This window comes from Salmo salar, chromosome 10, assembly GCF_965601325.2.
Source record: "Salmo salar chromosome 10, fSalSal1, whole genome shotgun sequence".
In the NCBI taxonomy this organism is placed as follows: Eukaryota; Metazoa; Chordata; class Actinopteri; order Salmoniformes; family Salmonidae; genus Salmo; species Salmo salar.
The window spans coordinates 60,009,736-60,022,596 of record NC_138300.1 but is presented as its reverse complement, the minus strand read 5'-3'; the positions used below and the strand labels follow the sequence as shown (position 1 = coordinate 60,022,596).

The window sequence follows — 12,861 nt, the reverse complement described above, 5'->3', positions numbered from 1 at the left end:
TCATTCAATAATCCATTGGTTTCCCTCCTTCAAAATGCATACAAAATGAATCCCAAACGTTACCAATAAACTCATCCAAACAAGTCAAACAACGTTTATAATCAAACCTCACGTACCCTATTATGCAAATAAATGATACAATTTAAGACGGAGAATAGTATGTTCATTACCGGAGATAAATAACAAAGAACGCGCTTTCACCCACGCGAATGGAACACTACAGCCAAAATGGGAGCCACTTAGAAAAACTACAACTTCTAGCAAATTTTTCCCAAAACCAGCCTGAAACTCTTTCTAAAGACTGTTGACATCTAGTGGAAGCCCTAGGAACTGCAATCTGGGAGGACTTCGCCTCATAATAAACATGAAAGCCATTGGAAACAGTGGTATGAGGAAATTATAATTTTTTTGGATGGTTTGTCCTCGGGTTTCGCCTGCCATATCAGTTCTGTTATACTCACAGACATCATTTTAACAGTGTTAGAAACTTTAGAGTGTTTTCTATCCAAATCGACCAATTATATGCATATCCTAGCTTCTGGGCTTGAGTAACAGGCAGTTTACTTTGGGCACGCTTTTCATCCGGACGTAAAAATACTGCCCCTTACCCAAGAGAGCTTAACCTTTATTTAACTGGAGAACAAATTCAGTCTATGACGGCCTACCTAGGCCAAACCCAAACCCGGTCGATGCTGGGCCAATTGTGCGCCGCCCTATGGGACTCCCAATCACGGCCGGTTGTGATACAGCCTGGAATTGAACCAGGGTCTGTAGTTATGCCTCTAGCACTGAGATGCAGTGCCTTAGACCGCTGCGCCACTCAGGAGCCTGGTAAAATGTCTGTTTGTACATTAAGTGATTCAGTTAGAGGATGGTAAATCAGAGCTGTACAGTCACGGATGGTAATGCGAAAACTTTATTGACTGTGATGGCAGGAACAATTTGGCATGGTAATTTGTGTATGAAATTACAGTAGACTATCCCTTAGCCTTTAGGTAATGCAAATGATAGAGAACTACATACATTTCAATTTCAGACTGACTGTAGTTGAACAAGCCAAGAAAACCAACCAACAAATAACCTCTAAAGCACATTTGAAATGAGGGTAAAAACATTTCCTTCCATGTTGTGAACTATTAAATACAAATAGACAATACTATTTAAAATCTGTAAATCGGACAAAATAAATGTAAACAAAGTATTCAGAAGCAAATCAAGTACAAATATACATTTAAAAATGTCTCACTAGAGCTTTTAAAACACGATGTATACAAAAAATATACAATATTACTTCAAATCTGTAACTCGGCCACAACTGTAAAATAGGGTTAAGTAATGAAGTAGTATTGTACATTAAAAAGCACAAAGCCAAATCCTGGTTTAAAACCCAACGTTTCCCCGTGCCAGACTGTACCCCAGTTTGTTCTTGTTACCGATATAGGACATGAGACCCACGTAGGCCTCGATGAGCAGGGGCTGGTTCAGCACCAGGACCCCGTTGGCCTTCCCAGGGACGGGTGTCTTTAGGTGGGCCTTCTGGGCTGCCTCCATCAGCTGCTCACGGAAACTCTGGATCTGAGAAAGGGAGGGAGGGAGAGATAGAGGAAGATAGGAGAGAGAGAGAGGAGGGAGAGAGAGAGGAAGATAGGATGGAGAGAGGAGAAAGAGAGAGGGAGAGAGGAGGAAGAGAGAGGAAGAGAGAGAGGAAGAGAGAGAGGAAGAGAGAGAGGAAGAGAGAGAGGAAGAGAGAGAGGGAGAGAGAAGAAGAGAGAGGAAGAGAGAAGAAGAGAGAGGAAGAGAGAAGGAAGAGAGGGAGGAGAGAGAGGAGGGAGAGAGAGGAAGAGAGAGGAAGAGAGAATAAGAGAGAGGAAAAGAGGTGGGAGGGAGAGAGAGAGAGAGGAAGAGAGGAGGGAGGAAGAGAGAGAGGGAGAGAGAGGAAGAGAGGAGGGAGAGATAGAGGGAGAGAGGAGGGAGAGATGGAGGGAGAGATAGAAGAGGGAGAGAGGAGGGAGAGATAGAAGAGGGAGAGAGGAGGGAGAGATAGAGGAGGGAGAGAGAGGAAGAGAAATGGGAGAGAGAGAGGAGGAAGAGACAGAGGAAGAGAGGAGGGAAAGACAGAGGAAGAGAGAGAGGAAGAGAGAGAGGAAGAGAGAGAGGAGAGAGAGAGAGGAAGAGAGAGAGAGGAAGAGAGGAGGGAGAGAGAGGAAGAGGAAACATGCCAGAATGAGGAACAGTTAAAACAGCGTTTGGCCTTTCTATTGCCTCTGACCACAGAACATCGGCTGCAATGTTCTACTCATTTCCCGACTATTCTACATGTTGAATCGGCACAGTTCGGCGAGACACAGCAGGTGATCTAATGCACATGGCCGTGTGTCTTGTCATTTGAGAAAGTGAGGGAGAAAGGGATGGAGGGAAGATCACTGACGATCTGAAATGCTACAGAAATTCGGCTCGGCCACTAAGAACCTCACAAATTGAGGTGCACAATTGAAAGCATCCTGTCGGGCTGTAACACCGCCTGGTACACAGGGGCGGAAATCCCGGGAGGGACACGACCCCCCCATCCTGGGAAAAATATGATTTGTCCCCCCCAATATATCACTGAAACATAACTATGTAATTTAAATTATATTAATAATACGCAATGAAAGCAATTGTGCTGATTATCGACACTTAATAGCGCGTTTTTAAGTTTCAAAAGATTGCGACCCCCCCGCACTTTGCCTCACAATGGTTTGATCCACTGCCAGTTCCTTAGCTTGCTACGTAACTGCCGTGAGGTTCATCCAGTCAATCGCGCACACACACACTAGCTGAATATGCAGAGCTAGCGCGCAAATATTAACTATTAAGCTAGCTAGTACCTATTCCATTTATGTGGCGTCGTCAAAGATGGAATCAGCATGCAGATGATGTAAGTTAGTGCTTCAAAGTCCCTGTGATAAGGTTAGCGATAAACTGAAGTCCAAACTGAACAGAACTACACTCTCATCTACCATTGTCTTAAATATATTTAATGGTCTCGTTGCAAAAGCTAAATTGTCGCAAGGGAACTTTTATTTATTTAATTTCACCTTTATTTAACCCGGGTAGCAAAGATTATAGCAAACACCACTGAAACTGAATTGGTGCTCGCTAGCTTTGCAAATTCAGCTATTGTTGGAAGCCAGCCAATATGAAACAAACTATTAAAATTACAAAAGGTTGCAGCATATGTTGTGTAAATGGTGAACTCATACAGCTGTCAACTCTTGTCATTTTAATCCGTTTCACATTTGCTAGCTACCTTTTAGATCGAAGCCCATATAGAATGATTGAATATGATAGAAGCCCATCTCCTACTGTAAATAACCTACACACTGTGTGTGTAGCCAGCCAGGTAGAAAAATGGCAGAAAAATAAAAGACGGACATCAGAGTATTTTTCAATACACCAAAACGCATAGTAAGAACCCTAGTAGCCTAATATCTCTAAGACTAGTTGATAAAATGTTCATAAGAAAGAAATTAAATTCTAATGGAAATGTTTCACAATGATGTCATTAGGCAGAGCAGGCAACAGATGGCACACAGACAGCAGAGTTGGGTACAGATATGCAGGGACAGACTGGCAGAGACAGGGAGTCTCAGGTAAGTTTGTTGAGTCTTTGTTTGGCAACATTATGAAAGGTTCTCAATTTTTTTGACTTGTAAAATAGGAACATAATTGGAAAATGCCATGGATACCCCCACTCTCAACTTAAACTGGTGACTGAACTAAGATTTGTTAAAGGCAATGGTATTGCTGTTGTGATTAGTTGTGTAGTTTTGGGTACCGGTAGTTAGGAGTACGGCAAACACCTTATTTCTTTGGTTCCTCAATATACATTTGCCATATTACAATGTAGGCTATGTGTTACAGCACTACTTTTGGTGTCCCCCTCAGGAATTGCTCTTGAGAAAATTTCATGTAATTGTCCCCTCCAAAGTGGATATCAGATTTTCGCCCCTGCTGGTACAGTCTCTCCAGGGGGTGGTGCGGTCTGCCCAACTGAAAAATATCTTCTATCTCAAGGCCATCAGACTGTTAAATAGCCATCACTAGCCGGCTTCCAGCTGGTTACGCAACCCTGCACCTTAGAGGCTGCTGCCCTATAAACATAGACATGGAATCATAATGGAACACTATTCACTTTAATATTGTTAACATAATGCTTTACTCATCTCATATGTATATACTGTATTCCATTCTACTGTATTTTAGTCAATACCACTCCGACATTACTCATCCTAATATTTATATATTTCTTAATTCAATTCTTTTACTTTAGATTTGTGTGTATTGTTGTGAATTGTTAGATATTACTGCACTGTTGAGCCAGGAACACAAGCATTTCGTTACACCCGCAATAACATCTGGTAAATATGAGTATGTGACCAATAAAATTAGATTTGATTTGAATGGTCGGGTGTAGAGTGGTAGGATGGTAGGGTGGTAGGATGGTAGGAGGGTAGGGTGGTAGGATGGTAGGAAGGTAGGGTGGTAGGATGGTAGGGGGTAGGGTGTAGAGTATTAGGGTGGTAGGATGGTAGGGTGGTAGGGTGTAGAGTATTAGGGTAGTAGGGAGGTAGTTTGGTAGGGTGGTAGGGTGTAGGATGGTAGGGTGGTAGGGTGGTAGGGTGTAGAGCATTAGGGTGGTAGGATGGTAAGATGGTAGGGTGGTAGGAGGGTAGTGTATAGAGTATTAGGGTGTAGGATGGTAGGATGGTAGGGTGGTAGGGTGTAAGATGGTAGGGTGGTAGGGTGTAGAGCATTAGGGTGGTAGGATGGTAAGATGGTAGGGTGGTAGGAGGGTAGTGCATAGAGTATTAGGGTGGTAGGGTGGTAGGATGGTAGGATGTAAGATGGTAGGGTGGTATAATGGTAGGGTGGTAGGAGGGTAGGGTGTAGAGTATTAGGGTGGTAGGATGGTAGGGTGGTAGGGTGGTAGGAAGGTAGGGTGTAAGATGATAGGGTGGTAGGATGGTAGGATGGTAGGGTGGTAGGGTGATAGGAGGGTAGGGTGTAGAGTATTAGGATGGTAGGGCTGTAGGGTGTAGAGTATTAGGGTGGTAGGATGGTGGGATGGCAGGGTGGTAGGGTGCAGAGTATTACGATGGTAGGGTGGTAGGGTAAAAGATGGTAGGATGGCAGGGTGGTAGGGTGGTAGGGTGTAGAGTATTAGGGTGGTAGGGTGGTAGGGTGTAGAGTATTAGGATGGTAGGGTTTAACATGGTAGGATGGCAGGGTAGTAGGGTGTAGAGTATTAGGGTGGTAGGGTGTAGGATGGTAGGGTGCAGAGTATTAGGATGGTAGGGTGGTAGGGTGTAAGATGGTAGGGTGGTAGGGTGTAAGATGGTAGGATGGTAGGGTGGTAGGGTGAAGAGTATTAGGGTGGTAGGGTGTAGGATGGTAGGGTGGTAGGGTATAGAGTATTAGGATGGTAGGGTGTAAGATGGTAAGATGGTAGGGTTTTAGGGTGTAGAGTGTTAGGGTGGTAGGGTGAAGTTTGGTAGGATGGTAGGGTGGTAGGCTGTAGAGTATTAGGGTGGTAGGGTGTACGATGGTAGGATGGTAGGGTTTGAGGGTGGTAGGGTGTAGAGTATTAGGATAGTAGGATGGCAGGGTGGTAGGGTGGTAGGGTGTAAGAAAGTAGGATGGTAGGGTGTAGAGTATTAGGGTGGTAGGGTGTAAGATGGTAGGATGGTAGGGTGGTAGGATGGTAGGGTGTAGGGTGGTAGGGTGGTAGGGTGGTAGGGTGTAGAGTATTAGGGTGGTAGGATGGTAGGGTGGTAGGATGGTAGGGTGGTAGGGTGTAGAGTATTAGGGTAGTAGGGAGGTAGTTTGGTAGGGTGGAAGGGTGGTAGATTGGTAGGGTGTAGAGCATTAGGGTGGTAGGGTGGTAGGAGGGTAGTGTATAGAGTATTAGGGTGTAGGATGGTAGGATGGTAGGGTGGTAGGGTGTAAGATGGTAGGGTGGTAGGGTGTAGAGCATTAGGGTGGTAGGATGGTAAGATGGTAGGGTGGTAGGAAGGTAGTGTATAGAGTATTAGGGTGGTAGGATGGTAGGAGGGTAGGGTGTAAGATGGTAGGGTGGTAGGATGATAGGAGGGTAGGGTGTAGAGTATTAGGATGGTAGGGGTGTAGGGTGTAGAGTATTAGGGTGGTAGGATGGTAGGATGGCAGGGTGGTAGGTTGTAGAGTATTACGATGGTAGGGTGGTAGGGTGTAAGATGGTAGGTGGCAGGGTGGTAGGGTGGTAGGATGTAGAGTATTAGGGTGGTAGGGTGTAGGATGGTAGGGTGGTAGGGTGTAGAGTATTAGGATGGTAGGGTGGTAGGGTGTAAGATGGTAGGATGGCAGGGTGGTAGGGTGGTAGGGTGTAAATGGTAGGGTGGTAGCGTGTAGAGTATTAGGGTGGTAGGGTGTAGGATGGTAGGGTGGTAGAGTGTAGAGTATTAGGATGGTAGGGTGTAAGATGGTAGGATGGTAGGGTTTTAGGGTGTAGAGTATTAGGGTGGTAGGGTGGTAGTTTGGTAGGATGGTAGGGTGGTAGGCTGTAGAGTATTAGGGTGGTAGGGTGTAAGATGGTAGGATGGTAGGGTTTTAGGGTGTAGAGTATTAGGGTGGTAGGGTGTAGAGTATTAGGATAGTAGGATGGCAGGGTGGTCGGGTGGTAGGGTGTAAGATGGTAGGATGGTAGGGTGTAGAGTATTAGGGTGGTAGGGTGTAGGATGGTAGGATGGTAGGGTGGTACGGTGGTAGGGTGGTACGGTGTAGAGTATTAGGATGGTAGGGTGTAGAGTATTAGGATGGTAGGGTGTAAGATGGTAGGATGGCAGGGTGGTAGGGTGTAGAGTATTAGGGTGGTAGGATGATAGGGTGTAGAGTATTAGGATGGTAGGGTGGTAGGGTGTTAGATGGTAGGTTGCCAGGGTGGTAGGGTGTAAGATGGTAGGATGGTAGGATGGTAGGGTGGTAGGATGGTAGGGTGTAGGGTGGTAGGGTGTAGGGTGGTACGGTGGTAGGATGGTAGGGTGGTACGGTGGTACGGTGGTAGGGTGTAGAGTATTAGGATGGTAGGGTGTAAGATGGTAGGATGGCAGGGTGTAAGATGGTAGCATGGCAGGGTGGTAGGGTGTAGAGTATTAGGGTGGTAGGGTGGTAGGGTGTAGAGTATTAGGATGGTAGGGTGGTAGGGTGTAAGATGGTAGGTTGGCAGGGTGGTAGGGTGGTAGGGTGTAAGATGGTAGGATGGTAGGATGGTAGAGTGTAGAGTATTAGGGTGGTAGGGTGTAGGATGGTAGGGTGGTAGGGTATAGAGTATTAGGATGGTAGGGTGTAAGATGGTAGGATGGTAGAGTTTTAGGGTGTAGAGTATTAGGGTGGTAGGGTGTAGGATGGTAGGGTGGTAGGGTGTAGAGTATTAGGGTGGTAGGGTGTAAGACAGTAGGATGGTAGGGTTTTAGGGTGTAGAGTATTAGGGTGGTAGGGTGTAGAGTATTAGGATAGTAGGATGGTAGGGTGGTAGGGTGTAAGATGGCAGGGTGGTAGGATGGTAGGGTGGTAGGGTATAAGATGGTAGAATGGTAGGATGGTAGGGTGTAGAGTATTAGGGTGGTAGGGGGTAAGATGGTAGGATGGTAGAGTGGTACGGTGGTAGGATGGTAGGGTGTAGGGTTGTAGGGTGGTACGGTGGTAGGGTGGTACGGTGGTAGGATGGTAGGGTGTAGAGTATTAGGGTGGTAGGGTGTAGGGTGGTAGGGTGTAGGATGGTAGGGTGTAGGATGGAAGGATGGTAGGGTGTAGAGTATTAGGGTGGTAGGGTGTAAGATGGTAGGGTGTAGAGTATTAGGGTGGTAGGGTGTAAGATGGTAGGGTGGTAGGGTGTAGAGTATCAGGGTGGTAGGGGTGTAGGGTGTAGGATGGTAGGGTGGTAGGGTGTAGAGTATTAGGGTGGTAGGGTGTTAGATGGTAGGATGGTAGGGTGTAGAGTATTAGGGTGTAGGATGGTAGGGTGGTAGGATGTAGAGTATTAGGGTGGTAGGATGGTAAGATGGTAGGGTGGTAGGGTGTAGAGTATTAGGGTGGTAGGATGTTAGGGTGGTAGGGTGGTAGGGTATAGAGTATTAGGGTGGTAGGGTGTAGGATGGTAGGATGGTAGGGTGGTAGGGTGTAAGATGGTAGCATGGTAGGGTGTAGAGTATTAGGTTGGTAGGATGGTAGGGTGGTAGGATGGTAGTGTATAGAGTATTAGGGTGGTAGGGTGTAAGATGGTAGGGTGGTAGGATGGTAGAATGGTAAGGAGGTAGGATGGTAGGGTGGTATAATGGTAGGTTGGTAGAATGGTAGGGGGTAGGAGGGTAGGGTGGTAGAATGGGACACTCAACAAAACTCACCTCACAGAGAGCAGTGAACCGGTGGTCTATGTTCCTGACAGGGTGATAGGTAAAGGTGTTGAATGGGTAGTCTGTAGCGAATGGGTTCCACCGAGACGAGAATGAGGGTTCCCTTAGCCGGTTCCAGAACACACGCACACCCTCTCCTTCTCTCCTGAAAACACACAGAGAAACAGAACGACAGTCACACCCTCTCCTTCTCTCCTGAAACACACAGAGAAACAGAACGACAGCCACACCCCCTCCTTCTCTCCTGAAACACACAGAGAAACAGAACGACAGTCACACCCTCTCCTTCTCTCCTGAAAACACAGAGAAACAGAACGACAGTCACACCATCTCCTTGTCTCCTGAAAACACACAGAGAAACAGAACGACAGTCACACCCTCTCCTTCTCTCCTGAAAACACACAGAGAAACAGAACGACAGTCACACCCTCTTCTTCTCTCCTGAAAACACACAGAGAAACAGAACGACAGTCACACCCTCTCCTTCTCTCCTGAAAACACACAGAGAAACAGAACGACAGTCTGTGGTAGGATGGTATATAACCTGTATGTAACCTGTATGTAACCTGTATGTAACCTGAATGTATGTAACCTGAATGTATGTAACCTGTATATAACCTGAATGTAACCTGTATATATGTAACCTGAATATATGTAACCTGTATATATGTAACCTGTATATATGTAACCTGTATGTATGTAACCTGTATGTATGTAACCTGTATATAACCTGAATGTAACCTGTATATATGTAACCTGTATCAATGTAACTTGAATGTAACCTGTATGTAACTTGAATGTATGTAACCTGTATGTAACCTGAATGTAACTTGAATGTAACCTGTATATATGTAACCTGTATATATGTAACCTGTATGTATGTAACCTGTATGTGTGTAACCTGTATGTATGTAACCTGTATGTATGTAACCAACCTGTATATAACCTGTATATATGTAACCTGTATCTATGTAACTTGAATGTAACCTGTATGTAACCTGAATGTATGTAACCTGTATGTAACCTGTATGTAACCTGAATGTAACCTGTATATATGTAACCTGTATATATGTAACCTGTATGTAACCTGTATATACCTGTAGACCTGTATATATGTAACCTGTATGTAACCTGTATGACCTGAACCTGTATGTAACCTGTATATATGTAACCTGTATATATGTAACCTGTATATATGTAACCTGTATATATGTAACCTGAATGAATGTAACCTAAATGTAACCTAAATGTAACCTAAATGTAACCTGAATGTAACCTGTATATATGTAACCTGTATATATGTAACCTGTATATATGTAACCTGTATATAACCTGAATGTATGTAACCTGTATATAACCTGTATGTAATGTATGTCTCGCGTCTTGTGACGGCCGGCCGCCCAACAACCTGCCCACTTGACCCTATCCCCTCCTCTCTTCTCCAGACCATTTCCGGAGACCTTCTCCCCTTCCTCACCTCGCTCATCAACTCATCCTTGACCGCTGGCTACGTCCCTTCCGTCTTCAAGAGAGCGAGAGTTGCACCCCTTCTGAAAAAACCTACACTCGATCCCTCCGATGTCAACAACTACAGACCAGTATCCCTTCTTTCTTTTCTCTCCAAAACTCTTGAACGTGCCGTCCTTGGCCAGCTCTCCTGCTATCTCTCTCAGAATGACCTTCTTGATCCTAATCAGTCAGGTTTCAAGACTGGGCATTCAACTGAGACTGCTCTTCTCTGTGTCACGGAGGCTCTCCGCACTGCTAAAGCTAACTCTCTCTCCTCTGCTCTCATCCTTCTAGACCTATCTGCTGCCTTTGATACTGTGAAACATCAGATCCTCCTCTCCACCCTCTCCGAGTTGGGCATCTTCGGCGCGGCTCACGCTTGGATTGCGTCCTACCTGACAGGTCGCTCCTACCAGGTGGCGTGGCGAGAATCTGTCTCCGCACCATGCGCTCTCACCACTGGTGTCCCCCAGGGCTCTGTTCTAGGCCCTCTCCTATTCTCGCTATACACCAAGTCACTTGGCTCTGTCATATCTTCACATGGTCTTTCCTATCATTGCTATGCAGACGACACACAATTAATCTTCTCCTTTCCCCCTTCTGATAACCAGGCGGCGAATCGCATCTCTGCATGTCTGTCAGACATATCAGTGTGGATGACAGATCACCAGCTCAAGCTAAACCTCGGCAAGATGGAGCTGCTCTTCCTCCCGGGGAAGGACTGCCCGTTCCATGATCTCGCCATCACGGTTGACAACTCCCTTGTGTCCTCCTCCCAGAGTGCTAAGAACCTTGGCGTGATCCTGGACAACACCCTGTCATTCTCCACTAACATCAAGGCAGTGACCCGATCCTGTAGGTTCATGCTCTACAACATTTGCAGAGTACGACCCTGCCTCACACAGGAAGCGGCGCAGGTCCTAATCCAGGCACTTGTCATCTCCCGTCTGGATTACTGCAACTCGCTGTTGGCTGGGCTCCCTGCCTGTGCCATTAAACCCCTACAACTCATCCAGAACGCCGCAGCCCGTCTGGTGTTCAACCTTCCCAAGTTCTCTCACGTCACCCCGCTCCTCCGCTCTCTCCACTGGCTTCCAGTTGAAGCTCGCATCCGCTACAAGACCATGGTGATTGCCTACGGAGCTGTGAAGGGAACGGCACCTCCATACCTTCAGGCTCTGATCAGGCCCTACACCCAAACAAGGGCACTGCGTTCATCCACCTCTGGCCTGCTGGCCCCCCTACCTCTGAGGAAGCACAGTTCCCGCTCAGCCCAGTCAAAACTGTTCGCTGCTCTGGCACCCCAATGGTGGAACAAGCTCCCTCACGACGCCAGGACAGCGGAGTCAGTCACCACCTTCTGGAGACACCTGAAACCCCACCTCTTTAAGGAATACCTAGGATAGGATAAAGTAATCCTTCTAACCCCCCCCCCTTAAAAGATTTAGATGCACTATTGTAAAGTGGTTGTTCCACTGGATATCATAAGGTGAATGCACCAATTTGTAAGTCGCTCTGGATAAGAGCGTCTGCTAAATGACTTAAATGTAAATGTAAAAATGTAAATGTAAATGTAACCTGTATATAACCTGTATGTAACCTGAATGTATGTAACCTGTATATATGTAACCTGTATATATGTAACCTGTATGTATGTAACCTGTATGTATGTAACCTGAATGTATGTAACCTGAATGTATGTAACCTGAATGTATGTAACCTGAATGTATGTAACCTGAATGTAACCTCTATATATGTAACCTGTATCTATGTAACCTGTATGTAACTTGAATGTAACCTGTATGTAACCTGAATGTATGTAACCTGTATATAACCTGTATGTAACCTGTATGTAACCTGAATGTATGTAACCTGAATGTATGTAACCTGAATGTATGTAACTTGAATGTAACCTGTATGTAACCTGAATGAATGTAACCTGTATATAACCTGTATGTAACCTGTATGTAACCTGTATGTAACCTGAATATATGTAACCTGTATATATGTAACCTGTATATATGTAACCTGTATGTATGTAACCTGAATGTATGTAACCTGAATGTATGTAACCTGAATGTAACCTCTATATATGTAACCTGTATCTATGTAACCTGTATGTAACTTGAATGTAACCTGTATGTAACCTGAATGTATGTAACCTGAATGTATGTAACCTGAATGTATGTAACTTGAATGTAACCTGTATGTAACCTGAATGTATGTAACCTGTATGTAATCTGTATGTAACCTGAATATATGTAACCTGTATATAACCTGTATATATGTAACCTGTATATATGTAACCTGTATATATGTAACCTGTATATAACCTGTATATATGTAACCTGTATATATGTAACCTGAATGTAACCTGTATATATGCAACCTGAATGTAACCTGAATGTAACCTGAATATATGTAACCTGTATATATGTAACCTGTATATAACCTGAATGTATGTAACCTGTATATAACCTGTGTATAACCTGTATGTATATAACCTGTATGTATATAACCTGTGTGTAACCTGGAACGACTTGATTAGTGTAGTGCTAGCTAGCTACATAGCTGTCTTTGCTGTCTTTGTATCTAAGATAATTGTGTAGTTTAGAGTAATTATCGAGGTTAGCTAGCCAGCCGCGACGCGACGCCGTTGTCCAGACTCCAGACTTAGTCAACACACCTAGTCATCATCAAACCCACTGCTAGCTAGCCAACCTTTACTGACTAGCAGCACTGTAGAAACTAATACATTACAACGGAACGATTTGACTAGTGCAGTGTTAGTTGACTTTGTCATAGTTTGATAATTGTGTAGTTTGGAGTAATTATCGAGGTTAGCTAGCCAGATATTTTCGTCCCCCGCGTGGCCGCTGCCACTCTAACCTGGTGTTCCCAGCGCGCACGACCCACGTGGAGT

The 12,861-nt window shown here is 45.1% G+C and overlaps 1 protein-coding gene across 2 annotated transcripts in view; it reads right to left on the bottom strand.

The window, feature by feature from the left end:
• Positions 1-898: 898 nt before the first annotated feature.
• tprgl (Tumor protein p63-regulated gene 1-like protein) overlaps positions 899-12,861 on the bottom strand; it is a 56,977-nt gene continuing 45,014 nt past the window's right edge. Inside the window, exons 5-6 of one of the 2 annotated variants that reach the window (XM_045687199.2) lie at positions 8,421-8,574; positions 899-1,575 (exon numbers count right to left, since the gene is read on the bottom strand). In XM_045687199.2, coding sequence (XP_045543155.1) covers positions 1,381-1,575; positions 8,421-8,574 — 349 coding nt within the window. In that variant the 3' untranslated portion in view covers positions 899-1,380. The remainder of the gene's footprint in view (positions 1,576-8,420; positions 8,575-12,861) is intronic. The other variant, NM_001173777.1, reaches the window with a different exon arrangement.